Source organism: Sceloporus undulatus, chromosome 1 (genome assembly GCF_019175285.1).
Source record: "Sceloporus undulatus isolate JIND9_A2432 ecotype Alabama chromosome 1, SceUnd_v1.1, whole genome shotgun sequence".
Classification (NCBI taxonomy): domain Eukaryota; kingdom Metazoa; phylum Chordata; class Lepidosauria; order Squamata; family Phrynosomatidae; genus Sceloporus; species Sceloporus undulatus.
The window spans coordinates 296,143,449-296,157,867 of record NC_056522.1 but is presented as its reverse complement, the minus strand read 5'-3'; the positions used below and the strand labels follow the sequence as shown (position 1 = coordinate 296,157,867).

At 37.8% G+C, this 14,419-nt stretch overlaps 1 protein-coding gene across 8 annotated transcripts in view; it reads left to right on the top strand.

Moving 5' to 3' along the window:
* Window positions 1-14,419, top strand: part of LOC121928780 (golgin subfamily B member 1-like) — a 231,752-nt gene that overhangs the window by 174,122 nt on the left and 43,211 nt on the right. For 7 of the 8 annotated variants that reach the window (XM_042464026.1, XM_042463994.1, XM_042463977.1 and 4 more), the window contains exons 2-12: window positions 1,450-1,593; window positions 2,630-2,776; window positions 4,194-4,316; window positions 5,480-5,647; window positions 5,894-6,079; window positions 6,610-6,732; window positions 7,922-8,035; window positions 9,327-9,648; window positions 10,167-10,276; window positions 10,601-10,718; window positions 13,564-13,655. In XM_042464026.1, the coding sequence (XP_042319960.1) occupies window positions 1,450-1,593; window positions 2,630-2,776; window positions 4,194-4,316; window positions 5,480-5,647; window positions 5,894-6,079; window positions 6,610-6,732; window positions 7,922-8,035; window positions 9,327-9,648; window positions 10,167-10,276; window positions 10,601-10,718; window positions 13,564-13,655 (1,647 nt within the window). Of the gene's footprint in view, window positions 1-1,435; window positions 1,594-2,629; window positions 2,777-4,193; window positions 4,317-5,479; window positions 5,648-5,893; window positions 6,080-6,609; window positions 6,733-7,921; window positions 8,036-9,326; window positions 9,649-10,166; window positions 10,277-10,600; window positions 10,719-13,563; window positions 13,656-14,419 lie in introns of those variants that run through there. The other variant, XM_042464010.1, reaches the window with a different exon arrangement.

The following is a 14,419-nucleotide window of genomic DNA, read 5'->3' as shown; positions in this document are numbered from 1 at the left end:
TACATGAACAGAATTCAAAAGGACCTCAATAAACTAGAACATTGGGCACAAATTAATAAAATGAAATTCAGTCAAGACAAATGCAGAATTCTACATTTAGGTCATAAAAAACAAATGCACAGGTATATACATGGCTCAGCAGTACTGTATGTGAAAAGGACCTTGGAATTATAGCTAATCATAAACTGAACATTAGGCAGCAGTGTGATACTATAACAAAGAAGGGAAATACTATTTTAGCTTGCATTTATCAAAGTATAGTTTCTAAGTTGGGGGAAGTAATACTCCCCTATATTCTGTACTGTTCAGGCCTCATTTGGAGTATTGCATTCAGTTATGGCTGCCTCATTTTACAAATGGTATAGACAAGTTGGACCCAAGTTCATAGAAGGGCAACAAGAATGATAAGAGGTCTGGAGAACAAAACATGAAAAGCTGAAGGAGCTGGGTATGTTCAGCTTGTTGAAGAGAAGACTCTGGTATGACATGATTGCAATCTTCAAATACCTTAAAAGTCTGTCATGGAGAGAAGGGTGCAGACCTATTCTCTGTTGCCCAGAGGTAGAATGAGATCTAAATTAAAGAAGTGTAGATGTCTATTGAACATTAGAAGGAACTTCTTAATAGTAAGAGGAATTCAGAATGGAACCAATTGCCTAGAGAGGTGGTGGGGTCTCCTTCTCTGGATGTCTTAAAAAAGAGGCTGGAAAACTACCTGCTGGGGATGCTCTAGCTGGAGATTCTGCTATGAACAGGGGGTTGCATTTGATGGTCCATGATATACCTTCCAACTCTCTGATTCTGTCTAGAGAAAGAGCCTAGGGTTTGTTCTTTCTTTCTTTCTTTGGTTTGTTGGAAAGGAACTGACCAGAGAAACAAAAGTTGCCTGCTGTCAGGCAACACAATAAACTAGGGATAGGCAAGCTCTAGAGGTTGCACAGATCATTTTTCCAGCTTCAGGATCTTCCAATGAATGTACCAGCACTAGCAGTGAATGTACTAGTACAATGAATGTACTACTAGATAAAAAAGGGAAGTGACCGGGAAGTTATTTCTGATTTTAGAAAAAAAGCACAGCATCCTCCATCGTCAACCCATTTTCACTTTTGAAAAACTCACAGACGTTTCCTAAAACAAGGTGTAAGTTGGAGTCCCCCATTTTGTTTTAGAGGAGACACATAGAATAGTTTCACTTTGGTGGACTGAGCAAATGTGTGTAGAACTATTTTCCCTATTGGCATAAGTACTGGCTGACAGGAATTGATGACATATTCACTATAGTGCCCTTAAATTAATAGCTAGGTTAGGGCACATATGTTAAATAATTTTCAGCTATTTATGCTTGAGCTGTTGTTTTACTGAAGTTGGATTATTTATATTTCAATAATAATATATGAATATTTACTTTTCTGCATCATTTTGTTGTAAAATTCACCCCGATATCTGTAGGTTCATGGCACTTCTCAAGCAACAACCATGTCAGCAGCTGATTTAACTGAACAGCTGTCCCAGACTGAACAACTGGTAATACAACTCAAAGAACTTGTCAAGGAAAAGGAGAATGAGTTACATAATAAGGAGCAACAGTTAAAGGTAATCTGTGTATAGATTAGGATTGCATTTCCTTGTGAATGAAGCTGTTTGGGGAGCAAGGTGCTTTTCCTAAATATCAGGTTACAAATGGCTATTTCAGACTAGAATCACAATCAGTGATTATAATCAGCAGGTGCAGTTTCCTTCTAGTTTATTTTAAATTTCCATAACGTGCCAGATTTGATCGTCACTCAAAATGCAAATGTTTCCCAAGTGTGAACAGATGTTGTTGATAAACTCAGGATTAAAATTTTCCATTTTAATTTGGTATCTATAGCATGCAGCTTTTCATTAGACTCAATGGAATTGTTCTTTCACACTGAATATCTCCTTGGATTTTCATATATGTAATAATAATAATTTAATTTGTTTTATTTCTATGCCACTATTCCAAAGATCATAGCGGTGAACAGCAAGTAAGCTAATTAGCAAGTAAGCTAATTTGCCCCCAACAGTCTGGGTACTCATTTTAGCGACCTCGGAAGGATGCAAACCTGAGTTGAGCTTGGGCCCTTTTGCTGGTCTTGAACTTGCAACCTTGTGGTTTCGAGTGAATGGCTGCAGTACAGGCATTTAACCACTGCGCCACCAGGGCAGTACATGTAGTTGCTCATGTATTTATTTAGGAATGCAGTGGCTTATTGGTTAAGATGCCAATTCTGATGATTGTAAGACTGGAAGTTTGGCTGTTCAAGGCTTGAGTGCCGCATGATGGAGTGAGCTCCTGTCACTAGTTCCAGCTTCTGCCAACCTAGCAGTTCGAAAGCATGCAAATGCAAGTAGATAAATAGTTACCACTTTGGTGGGAAGGCAACAGCGTTTGGTGCAGTCATGCTGGCCACATGACCACTGGAGTTATCTTTGGACAATGATAGCTCTTTGGCTTAGTAACAGAGATGAGCACCGCCCTCTACAGTCGGTCAAGGCTAGACGTTCATGTCAAGGGACTACCTTTACATTTTACCTTTAGTTGCTCATATACTTTTAATATGTGTAATTAGTTTACACGTGCCAATTGCCTTTTGTCTAAAAACAGGAGGAAAAAGAAGCTTCTGAAGCTAGGATTTCCAAATTAAAGCTGCAAAACAAAGCCAAAGTAACATCTTTAACTTCACAATTAGATGAACTTAAAAAGCAGTTGTCCGGTGCTGGAAAAAAAGAAGGAAAACCTGAGCAAAAGAAAGTGAGTTATATTCTTAACATTCATATATGTTTAAGTCTTGAAAGCACCACTAATGATCTCTATATACTGTTGTTCTAAGGCTGGTATGTGCACTGCATGCATACACACTTGTTTGAGTGGTAGATCCAGTTCACCTATGAGGTACTTTGAGTTTTGCTGCTGTTAAAGAGATAAGTTGCTTCACAAATGAAGCACTCAGATGATGGAAACATAGTGATGGAAACAGCAAGCCTTGCCTTTGCCTGTGTTTCACTGCTGTAGTTAGTTGTCTTTTGTTTATCTGGTAGTGCAGTCCTAGGCATGTTGATTCAGAAGGGTGTCCCATTTACTCCTTAGTAAGTAAGCTGATTTGCAATGTGAATGAATGAACCTCAGCAACCCTCCACTTTATGTACTCCCCCCATACTCTTGCATTCCTTATGCCCCCCCCCCTCCCCCCCTCCCCCCCCCTCCCCATTTAATTAACCACAACTTATTGTGTCCTCTCAGCCTAGGACTCTTGACTTAACTTTTGCTGGTTTTGATATTAATAGTTTTAAGCAAGCCAATTAAAATAACTGTGACAGGTGCAGGCAACCAGATGGCACTGTAATTCCCATGAGACCTAGCTAACATTGCTAGTGCTATGTTAGCATTATAATTATTAATAGTAATTGATAGTAACTGTAGACTGGGTGACATACCATGATTGAGAGGAAACAAAAGTTTCTGAACTTTTCCTGTTGACCACATGATAAGAGATGAATATAGCAACCAAGGCTCACTTGCTCATTCATGCTGCATTGCACTGTGGATTAATGTCTGTGTGGATGCTGTCAGCATATTTATGATAGTAGCCTACGTGTTTTAGAAAGCCTATAAGACATTATCCCAATTTCCTGGTATTCTTAAAAATCACTAAGTAATGAAATCTTTTAAAGCATGCCAAAAGACTTTAAACTGTATGTATTTTCACAGCCCTCATTCCAGTATCATTCAAGGAGAAATAACTGAATATGTTCAGGATTTGAAATGAGCCATCTGTATTCTTCCTCAAATAATGGCAGGGATCATAGTACAGTTAATAGAACATTGTTTGCATGAAGATCTCAAGTTATCCTCAGGAGCTGTAGTTCAAAAAAGTAATTTTATAGTAATCTTGTAAAAGTAAGAGTAATCTTGTGTTTATAACTTGCCTTATATTTTAGGACCAAGACCATGATAATATATTTGGAGTTTCTTTTTTAAACAAAAAGTTCAGGTTCTTCAATTTTAAATTTTGTTTTGTTTTGTTGAGTGTATTAAAATTCTCAAACAGAACTCTAAAGCATGCTGTGTTGTTTTTAGGACTAAAACAAATGATACTTGTATGTATTATTCACATGTCATATAGCCTAAATCATATACCTAAGCTAAATTGCCAGATTTATATTTTTAGAGCTCAAGAGATGGTGATCAGGATAATGCTGCTGCAAGTCGTGGAAAAATATTGGTACTTAAAAAGAAAATTGAGGAACTAGAGACACAGAATGTCCAAAGAAATGAAGAGCTTCAGCGAAAGGTACTGTTTTGTGGAAGACTATAATTATTCTTCATTGCTGGCAATTCTTTGGCTGTTGACCAGGCTGTTCAGAAGATTCCCATGCTGTGTGTTTTCCCTGTCAGCATGGAAGAACATTCTTCCCTCTCAGCTGTGTACAGAGATCATGTCTAGGGAAACTGGAGGAATCCAGTGGAGCAGATGTTTGGGTTGCACAAGCGCTTCAGCAAGGCGGGAAGAATGTTTGTGCCTTTCTATTCCTTGATGGAACCAATGCCACCAGCAGATATACCTCTGCTGTGAGCTATTGTGAGCACTATTTTTAATGGAAAGTTTGTCTACTAATTTAATTAATAAATAAAATGCCAACAAGTAAATACTTACAAAGATTGATCACCACTTTTGGTGAAGCCTGTCCAAATATTTTCAAACTAGCCAGTGCTGTTCATGAATCGTTTATCAGAAATAGAGTAAAATACTATGGTTATCAAAATACTGTGGCTGTTCTTTCTAGTTTGTCTACAAGTTGCTTTATTGTTTTTCTTTTTCTGGACAGTTGTATGCATTTTGTAATAACATATGGAAATGAAAACTTGACATTGATGGCCCAATCTGAAGTGTATTTACTTGAAAGATTGTCCCTTCCTAAAGGAAATGCATAGGACTGCAGCATTAGACTGTTAGATTTTTTAAAAGATATTTTAAGTAAGTTTGGATATAGAATAGAAAGAATTCCTGATATGCTGATAGTTTAAAAATCCCAGGGAATGAGCAGAGTTCATCTAGTATCAAGCTCTTTTATATCAAAATATAAGATTCATTAAACAATATGTAACTTATTAACACTGGCTAGAGAGTTGTAACCCCCAAAATAAAACTTTTCAGGTTTTGTATAATTATTTTCTAGCCAGCTTTGTGTAGCAATATGAATAAATGATAATTGCTGGTAAAAATCTCATAAAAATGATAATTTTTGTGCCCAATTTAGCTGTCATATTGAAAGCACCTTTATCTAACTGGAGCTGGGAGAAACTTGATAAGATAAATTCATGCTTAACAGAGTACTGTAAGTAATGGTGATAAATGAAGATAGTGTTAACATGACTGGTATGTTTAGTATTGAAATTTGAAGAAGACATAAATATTCATTAGTGCATTTCTGCTGAAACAATTCATGTTTCCAGGTTGCTGAATTGGATGCTGCACATCAGCGGGGGGCTGAAATGGATGCCATGCTTGCTGAGAAGCAAAAAAAGCTGGATGAAAAAGAAGCCTATATAATTGATTTACAATTAGCCTGTGGATCAACAAACGATGCCAAAGAAGTGCTGGTACATAATTGTGAATTAAAGGTATTCTTAAACTCTGATCTGTAAAAGTGCCATCTCATTGTGTTCATCTGCAGATACGATATTTTCCTCAATATTCTGAGTGGCATGCATAAAACACAAAGGTTTTTGGTTACTATTGGTATAAAATACTGTCTCAATAAAGTAATTTCTTTCCTGTTGCTTTTCTAGTTATATTGATAAATATTAATCCTGAGTGGTTTATTCCTATTCTATTCTTTTAATTCTTTTCCCTTGTAAACTTCAAAGAATCAGCTTTCCACAAAGGAGGCTTCATTACAGAGTATGCAAATCCTAGTTCAGAACCTAACGAAGAAAGTTGGAGACAGTGAAGAAAGATGTAGCCTCCTTGAGGAACAAATTGAAAACCATAAAAGCCTTCAGAGTAAAGAGAGAGAGCATTTCCAGGAAAGAGAAGCCATGTATACACAAAATGTAAGTCTTTAGATTAGATTAATCAATTAGTGTTCAGGTTTAATAATAAGGGAAATAATAAATAGATGTATCCCTAGATGGATTTGGTTAGCAAAACTAATAAAAAGGAATATTTTGTTTCTAAGAAAGTTAAATGGTAGAATTTGTAATTTTGAAGGATTCTGAAAAAGAAAAATCTCAGACACTTGGGGGTTTTCTGGTATACTTGCAAAGTCACTTGTGGCAAAAAACTCAGGTGTCTGTCTTCAGGGTAGGACTTTTCCTGATCTGTGTTCTTGCATAGCAACTGTTGCTGGTAGCTTTCATCAGTTAATATGTAAGATGTCATTATATAATAAGCCATTCTAGTGTAAACTTGATGTTGTTGAAATAGTGTTCTTTTTGTGTATCTCACTAACCAACTTTTCAACATTACATTGTATAATAGTAATTTAAAAATGGCACTTGCACGTGCATAGTTGAAATTGAAACTATGAATGGTGTTGCTGTGATCAGTTTTGTAGAGATCTATTTGTGTGTGTGTTTTTTAGATTCGTATGTTTCAGAATATTATACAGGAAAAGGAAAAAGAGCTGATGGGACTGGTGCAGAAACATGAGCAAGAACTGTTTAAGATGGCTGCCAAATCTGATGCTAGTGCTGATCTAGAACAGGTAGTGGAAAATATACTGTAACTCAGTAGTAGAGTGGGTGGAACCCAGAGTTTGATTATTAGAAGCCCAGTTAAATCCTTAAGTATTCTGTTTGTTGTCACCTTGCAAATTTAACTTGACCAATAGCTTGCATTTCAAAAAAAGACTTGCACATTGTTTCTTTCAGGTTGGAGTCATAGATCCAAAGCACACTGTAGAAATAATTCAGTTTGGGACACTTTCACTGTCCTGGCTCATTGCTAGGAAATTCTGGGAACTGTAATTTTGTGAGACATTTAGCCTTCTGCGTCAAAGAGCTCTGGTGCCACAATAAACTACAGTTCCCTAACACTGAGTCAGGGCAGTTAATGCGGTCTCAAACTGGATGATTTCTCTAGTTTGTTTTGGACCATAGTTTAAGAAGTGGGCCCTTTTCAGCAGCGTTTTGTCATAGCCCTGATATTCATTCTGTAATAACTAATCCCCCCTATATTCTGCTGATTTCGATTACCAAGAACCCATGCAGTTTCTTCAGACAAATCCACAAATAGTTGTGTCTTCTCCAAGATGGAGCTTTTGCATGAATTATAATAAGAAGGAAATTAATAGGAATGAGAAATGGCCTGTATGGTAACAGAGGTTGAGCTTCCCCATACTTTAGAACTGGAAACAATTGGCTTTAATATTTAATATTTCTGGGCTAAATTAGGTTTTGAATAAATGTAATGGTTTTACTTACATCCTTAAAGTGTGGGACTTAGAGCCTGTACAGACTGACGTTATACGCCAGTGTGGGGGTGTAGCATATGCACGCTGCCCCCCCCCCCCACTGGTGTCATGCCACGCACCCAACCACATGATGGGGGGCATCATGGCACTCCATTGGTGCATTGTTTAAACTCGCTGCGCCAAAAAGCTGCCACCACAGCAGCTAGGGTGCCCTTTCTATGGAGCAAAAAGGAGCCACTTTTTGCAGCTTCCTTTTGTGCCACGGAAAGGCCACATTGGGGCTGCAGTGTGCGGTTGCCGTGGCCCCAATCTAGCGAGGAAAGGGGCAGCATGGAGCTGCCCCTTAGGTGTCGTCTGTTGAGCCTCTTAGTTGTATTAGATGGGATGAAGTGTGCCAGGAATGACGGAACCAAGCTTAATGGAAACTTTAAAAGATGTCTCTCTTTCTGCTTCATAAATGAAAATCTTCTATCCTCAACAGTTATTGAAAGCTTTGAAACAGAAGCTACATGAAAAGGAGGAAGTCATGCTAGGAAGGACACAAGTTATAGTTATGTTGCAACAAGAACTGGATGCTAAAGACCAGCAGCTCAAAGTAAGGATGAAGTGCAATATCTAGTGACTTAGAAGTAATTATTGATGTTCTTAGGCTGTTACAAAGTTCAACAGAGTTTATTTGTTTGTAATCACTTATATTTGATGAATATGCTTACATATTTTTGTTGTATTATATGTTGTATTTATAGATTATATTTTGCTTATATCCCATGGTACTTTGGGGATCACTGTGTCAAAAAACAACATAAGTGTTGAAAACAATATATTAAAAGCATATTGACTTTATTCCTCTCCTCAAGATACATAGGGACAGCATATTGCATCACCTGAATTGTATTAGAAAATCACTGGTGTAGTGCTACCCCCTCCCCCCAGGGAATTATTATTGATCATCTGGAAGTTATCCAAGATGTACAAAAGAATGCATTACTTCAGATATATTTTGAGAGACAATAGGATATTTTATGTCTCTTCCGAGAAATGCCTATGAAGGTGGTAGGATTTGTTGATGATTTCACAGTCCCTTTCATTTTTCATAGAGGCAACGATGTAAATGCTCACAGACCTCTGACACAGTGGTGGAAAAGTGATATCTCTCTTCCACATTAGAAGCATTTGATAGAGATCTTGAGTGACCTGGAGACATCCCACTGCCTGATTTCCCCTTCTCCCTTGCACTCTCTGAAAGTCTGAAGCAAATCATTGGAGTACCTTCTGCAGAAATGAGGAAGTCAGGGGCTGCTGTGATAAATCAGATCTCCCCATTCTTTCCTGCAAGAAAGATCTCTTCACTGGATCAAAAGTTCCATATCAGAATTTGGATAGTTACTTGCAAGAGAAAACAAATCTATAATGACATTCTGAAGCCATCATAACTGAGTAACAGTAGCCTCATGCTTTGCAATGCAGAGTATCATCCTACCACTACACAATTATGGATGACTTCAGCATGACAATTTAGACATTTTCTGTAAAAGGAAATATCCTATTTCTACTTCCATGGTTAGAAGGAGCCTTTCTGTTTGGAGGGGGACTCTGGATCCAACCTTTTGACTCGAAACCATGTTCACTGGAAGTGTTTTCCACATTATAAAGATTTTGTATTAAATACTGTGATCTTGGAAGTTAAGTGAGCTAGTACTTAGATGGTAGACTGCCAACAATTACCAAGTGCTGTAGGCTCTATTTTGGAGAAGTGAATTGGCAAAACCACCTCTGAGTATTCCTTGCCTAATAAAACCTTGTGAAATTAATGCAATTGCCATAAGTTGACAGGTGGAATATATACACACATTTCTGTATATTTAAAATACCATTTTTTAATTCAGGAAATTAATGAACACCTAAACCGTCTTCAGTCAGAGAAAGATAACCTCCAGTCCAAATTGAATGCTGAAAAGCATGTCATGCGAGCTCAGCTGAGAGATATGATGAAGAAACATGAGAATGAAATGAAAGAAGTTAGGGAGAGTCGCAATGCTGAGATCCAAGAGCTCCAAGAAAAACATGAAACTGAACTGCAGGAAAAAGACCAAATCCTGTTTCAACTTCAGAAACAATTGGATAAATTAAGTTCCAGTGGACAGAATAATTTGGAGCAAGCTGTTGATATCGATGCTGTAATGAAACTAAAGCTGGAACAGCTTGAAGGTATCATATTACTGAACAGCATTTTTTACAATTTCTCACTTAATACATTCAGTTCATGTATGTTCCAGTAATTTTCCTGAAATGGGTCAGTTTTTCATAAAAAGCCAAGAGAGCCATCTTTATGGTCATTCTTGTACACAGGACTCAGGGGGACTGATTATCCATGTGTTAGAGAGTAAAGGAATGAGTCTTGTGATTACATATCAGTTTATGTAGGTCTCATTCATCTTAGATAGCAGTTCTGTGTGCCTGTGCAGGATGGGCGATATCCCGATTTGACTTTTCTGTACCACTGTGTGTTTAATCCAGGCATCTGCAACATATAACCACGCAGCATTAAACCACCCAAGAGTCTCATGGTAATTTTAATATGTCACATCTGATATGTTTTAATAATATTTCTCTCAAACTCATATTATTAATATGTAAATAGCACATGTGCAGTGCAGCAAATTTTATAATAGAATTTCTGCTACAGTTCTGAATAATGACTGAAGTACTGTACCTCTTTGTTTAAGCTCAAGCAAAACTGAAAACAGAAGAGGCCAGCAAATCTGAAGCAAGGTTCCTTAAGATGAAAGCTTGGTCCAAATCCAGAATCAGACAGCTTGAAGATGAGCTTAAAAATGTATGTAACATTTTAAAACAAAACTTACTTTAGTGTGCTTCATTCTAAGGCATAGATTTAAAATAAATGAAAGGTGCCTATTTAAAATATTACACATGAAGAAACCAGTCTTTACTGGAATACATTTATAGGTGAAAACTTGTATAGCATACATTTTTATGTTACTGAAATGCATAAAATAATTATTCTGTGACCAATGCTAGTCCATAACGATAAAAATGAGACAGATCTTACCAAATTAGTCTGAGATCATTAAAAAAAGCATAGTGTTTTTGGTGTTTCTAAATTTTGGAAGAAATCAATGTCAGAATGCATCTTTTATAGGTTACATCAGTGAATAATAACGTAACTGCGTTACATGACCGGATTTCAGAATTAGAACAGGAAAAGGAAGATCTACAGTCAACACTGCAGACATTTACTGAACTTAAAACTCAAAATGGTAAATAATCATTACATTTTTCTGAAGGGAGAGAATATTGCAGCTTTTAATTTAATTGTTCATAGTACCATTTAATAAGCTGAAAACAATAATGAGGTTTTCTCATCAGCAAGCAGTAAATGTCTATTAGATATAGAATTTTAAATAGCCATCAGAGTGGTATCCATATATTATAACTTGGGATGTACAGTGTGTCCTCGCCTTACGTGGGGGATCTGTTCCAGATCCCGCCGCGTAAGGCGAATTCCGCCTATGCTTGAGCCCCATTGGAAACAATGGGACTCGTGCGCGGCAGCGCGGGCATGCTCGGGGTGCAACAGGCGCACGTGCCCATTCAATTGAATGGGACGTGGCGCCCCTTCCGCCCCGCGCGCACGCCGCGGCTTGAACACATACGCTCAAGTCCGCGTATGGCGCGCCCGCATATGGCGCAGGCGCACTGTATTTGTAAATGGGTATAGACAGCAGGACTGAACTACATTCTCAACATAGGCCCCTCCCACCTGGATCTCCCCAGTGTGAGTCTTCAGTTGCCTTCCTACTTCTATTGGTGATTATATCAGGCTTTTCAGAGAACTACATTGTTTACGGTCCTTAGCAGCTATGAATTTCTGTCTGATCATTTCAACTGATTAATTGCCCAACATGGTAAGATCTTCCTGGTGGCTTCACTGGTTAAGCAAAGGTTTAATATTTGGCTTTTTGATGGGCTCAGGCTACTAAACATACAAATTGACATTGAGTTATTGTCATGTTTAAGTATTACGCCCAGCTCTAAGGCCAAATTAAACTAAAGAAGTACAGGTAAATCTCAGTACTTAATAGAGTAGATGTCTCCATAGGCATTACTTAAAAGAAAATTTGGTACCAGAAGCAGATATAACATGGAAAGGATAAGGAGAGGAAAGCAGTTGAACACATTTCAGGAAACATTTTATCCCAGACTAACAATATGGACATGTGAAATGACACAACCAGGTCTGGTGAGCCTTGCAAACAAAATAAAAATATTGTAAACCTTTTGATGCCACTTGATTCTGCATCCAGGGATGATTCCCCTCCCTTTCATTAGCCTTTGCCTTTCTTATGCTTTCAATGATTTTTAAACATGCTAGGGGTATCTTGTGAGGCAAGTGTCTCTGCTTTCCCTTTTCTTACTGTTTTGCTGTTCATGCATGCTCAGAAAGGGATTCTTGAGGCAGCTGTTATTTAACTTGCCTGTGGTAGGCAGGCACACATGTAGAATTGGCCAAGTAGAATTTCAGTGTCTCCTGCCTCAAGCTTTATTGCAGTGTTTACTACAGGTGCATTGGTACAAACCAACACCAAAAGTCTCTGATTCTTTAGCCCTTCTTTGCCATCTTCCCAATGCCAGTGCTGCTAAACATTCCAGCTAGTCAGAGAATGAAAAGGGAAAAAGTCTTGCATCCTTCTGAGGTCACTAAAATGAATACTCAGCTTGATGAGGGCAGTGGTTAAATGCCTGTCCTGCAGCCACTCACTCACAAACCATAGGGTTGTGAATACCAGCAAGGGACTCAAACTTGACTCAGGCTTGTTTCCTTCCAGGGTCACTAAAATGAGTACACAGATTGTTGGGGACAATTAGCTTACACTTTGTAAACCACTTAGGGTGTGCTTAACTGCACTGATAAGCGGTATAGAAATGTACTTGCTAAGGCTATTGCTAATTAGCTCAAAGTTATAAACCGCTTAGAGACTGCTCAGTGTGGTATGAAGCGGTATAGAAATGAAGCGACTAAAAGAGGACATAAAACGACTGTAAAAAGCAATGTCTTTGTCAGATTAAAACAAAAATCGACCAAACAATGATACCCCTCTTCCTTTGGCCATGCGGCCAGCCTGCTAAAGATACCCTGCCCATACCAACTTAACTAAGGACAGAAACAACAAAATGCAGGTGTCTTACTAACATCTCTAATTTTTCTCCTGTTTGATTGTAACATCATGCCTGATGAAGAAGCCAGTGGAGCTTCGAAAGCTTGCAACAAGTATATTGTGCGTTTCGATTGACCAATAAAGGTAGCACTGTTTGGTGGATTTTTGTTTGAATTTACTAAATGGCCAACACAGCTACCCCTGCATGTGTTTATCAGAGGTTTTATTAACTGAGGTATACCTGTATGGCAGGACTGCTAGAAGTATGTCATCTATAAGGAAAGTTGGAAAGTCTGTAACAACATCTGACAGTGGCATCTGTTTCAGAAGGACCATTCTTCCTCATTCTGTTAACTTGTTTTTAATCATTTGGTAATTTTTTCTTAGTAGTGTGAACCAAACATACAAACATAATTTATAGTTTTTTGTGGGTTTTTCGGGCTATGTGGCCATATTCTAGAAGAGTTTCTTCCTGACGTTTCTCCAGCATCTGTGGTTGGCGTCTTCAGAGAATGCCGACCATGAAAGCATTCAACTCCATACAAACACAAGTTCCATATTTTGTCATTGCGACTTCCTTCCAAGTAAACATGATCGCAATCTCAGTCTTGTCTTTTCCTCTTAGAAGAAGCCAAACAATACAATCACAAAGTTTAAAAGCAGTTTGTAACACAAGGTGTCCTGTGCTTAGCAAAAGATGTGTGTAGATGCCCCTTATGGGGTCCAGTGGGTTGGGAGAGGTAACCAGGATCATACTGATTATTTACTGTAATATAGCTGGATATACTTCACATAAATGTAGTTGGATATACTTTCCAGTGCTATATTGTTTAGTCTATTGGAGATAATTCCTACTTTGTTTCTGTGATGCAGCCTAAACTGACATTAGCTCATCTGAATAGTTTATTTGGAATTTACAATTAATATAGATAATTTATCTTTACAGAAGAATTGCTGGCTAAGCTAGAAGTTTATGAGGAGCAGCAGCGAAAATTGCAAGCAGATCTTGAACAAGTTACGAAGAGGGCAGCTTCACAGGTCTGCTGCTATTGGGGTTAAAATAATTTAGCTGAATTGTCAGTTACTACAGGAATATACATTTATCATCCCAAGGCTTCCTTTGCCTGTAGTTAATTACAGGTTGAGCCTCCATTATCTAAAATGCTTGGGACCAGAAGTGCTTTAGATTTTGGAGTTTTTTGGGTTTTGGAATAATTGCATATGCATAATGAGATATCTTGGAAAAGGGACCCAAGGCTAAATAAGAAATTCATTTATGTTTCATGTACACATTATACACATAGCATGAAGGCAATTTTATGCACAATATTTTAAAATAATTTTGTCCACGAAACAAAGTTTTTATACTGTACATTTTAATCACTGAATTTCTCAGCCACCTATGTGGACAATTTTGGATTTTGGAATTCTGGATAAAGAAGACTCAACCTTTACTAAGTACAGGGTAGAGGACTCATTTAAAATTTGCTGTGCTGAAAATCTGGTGAATTATTAATAGTTACACAGTTTTAAGATTCTGAAGGCTTATGCTGAACATATTTGTAACTCTACCTATTACTCAACATCTGGATCAGATGAAAGCCCATTTTAAAACAAAAACTTGATCGTAGCTCTTGCCTGGGAGAGCAACAAAGAATCAGAGTCTAAGCTGTCAATGTTGATGGATCCAAAGGGAATTACACAAATTCATGCAGGGCACAACTATAATGACTGCTCATCATTGTGGATATATATTCCCTCTGATCCCTATTGCTGTGGGGCATTATTGTAATGCACCAATC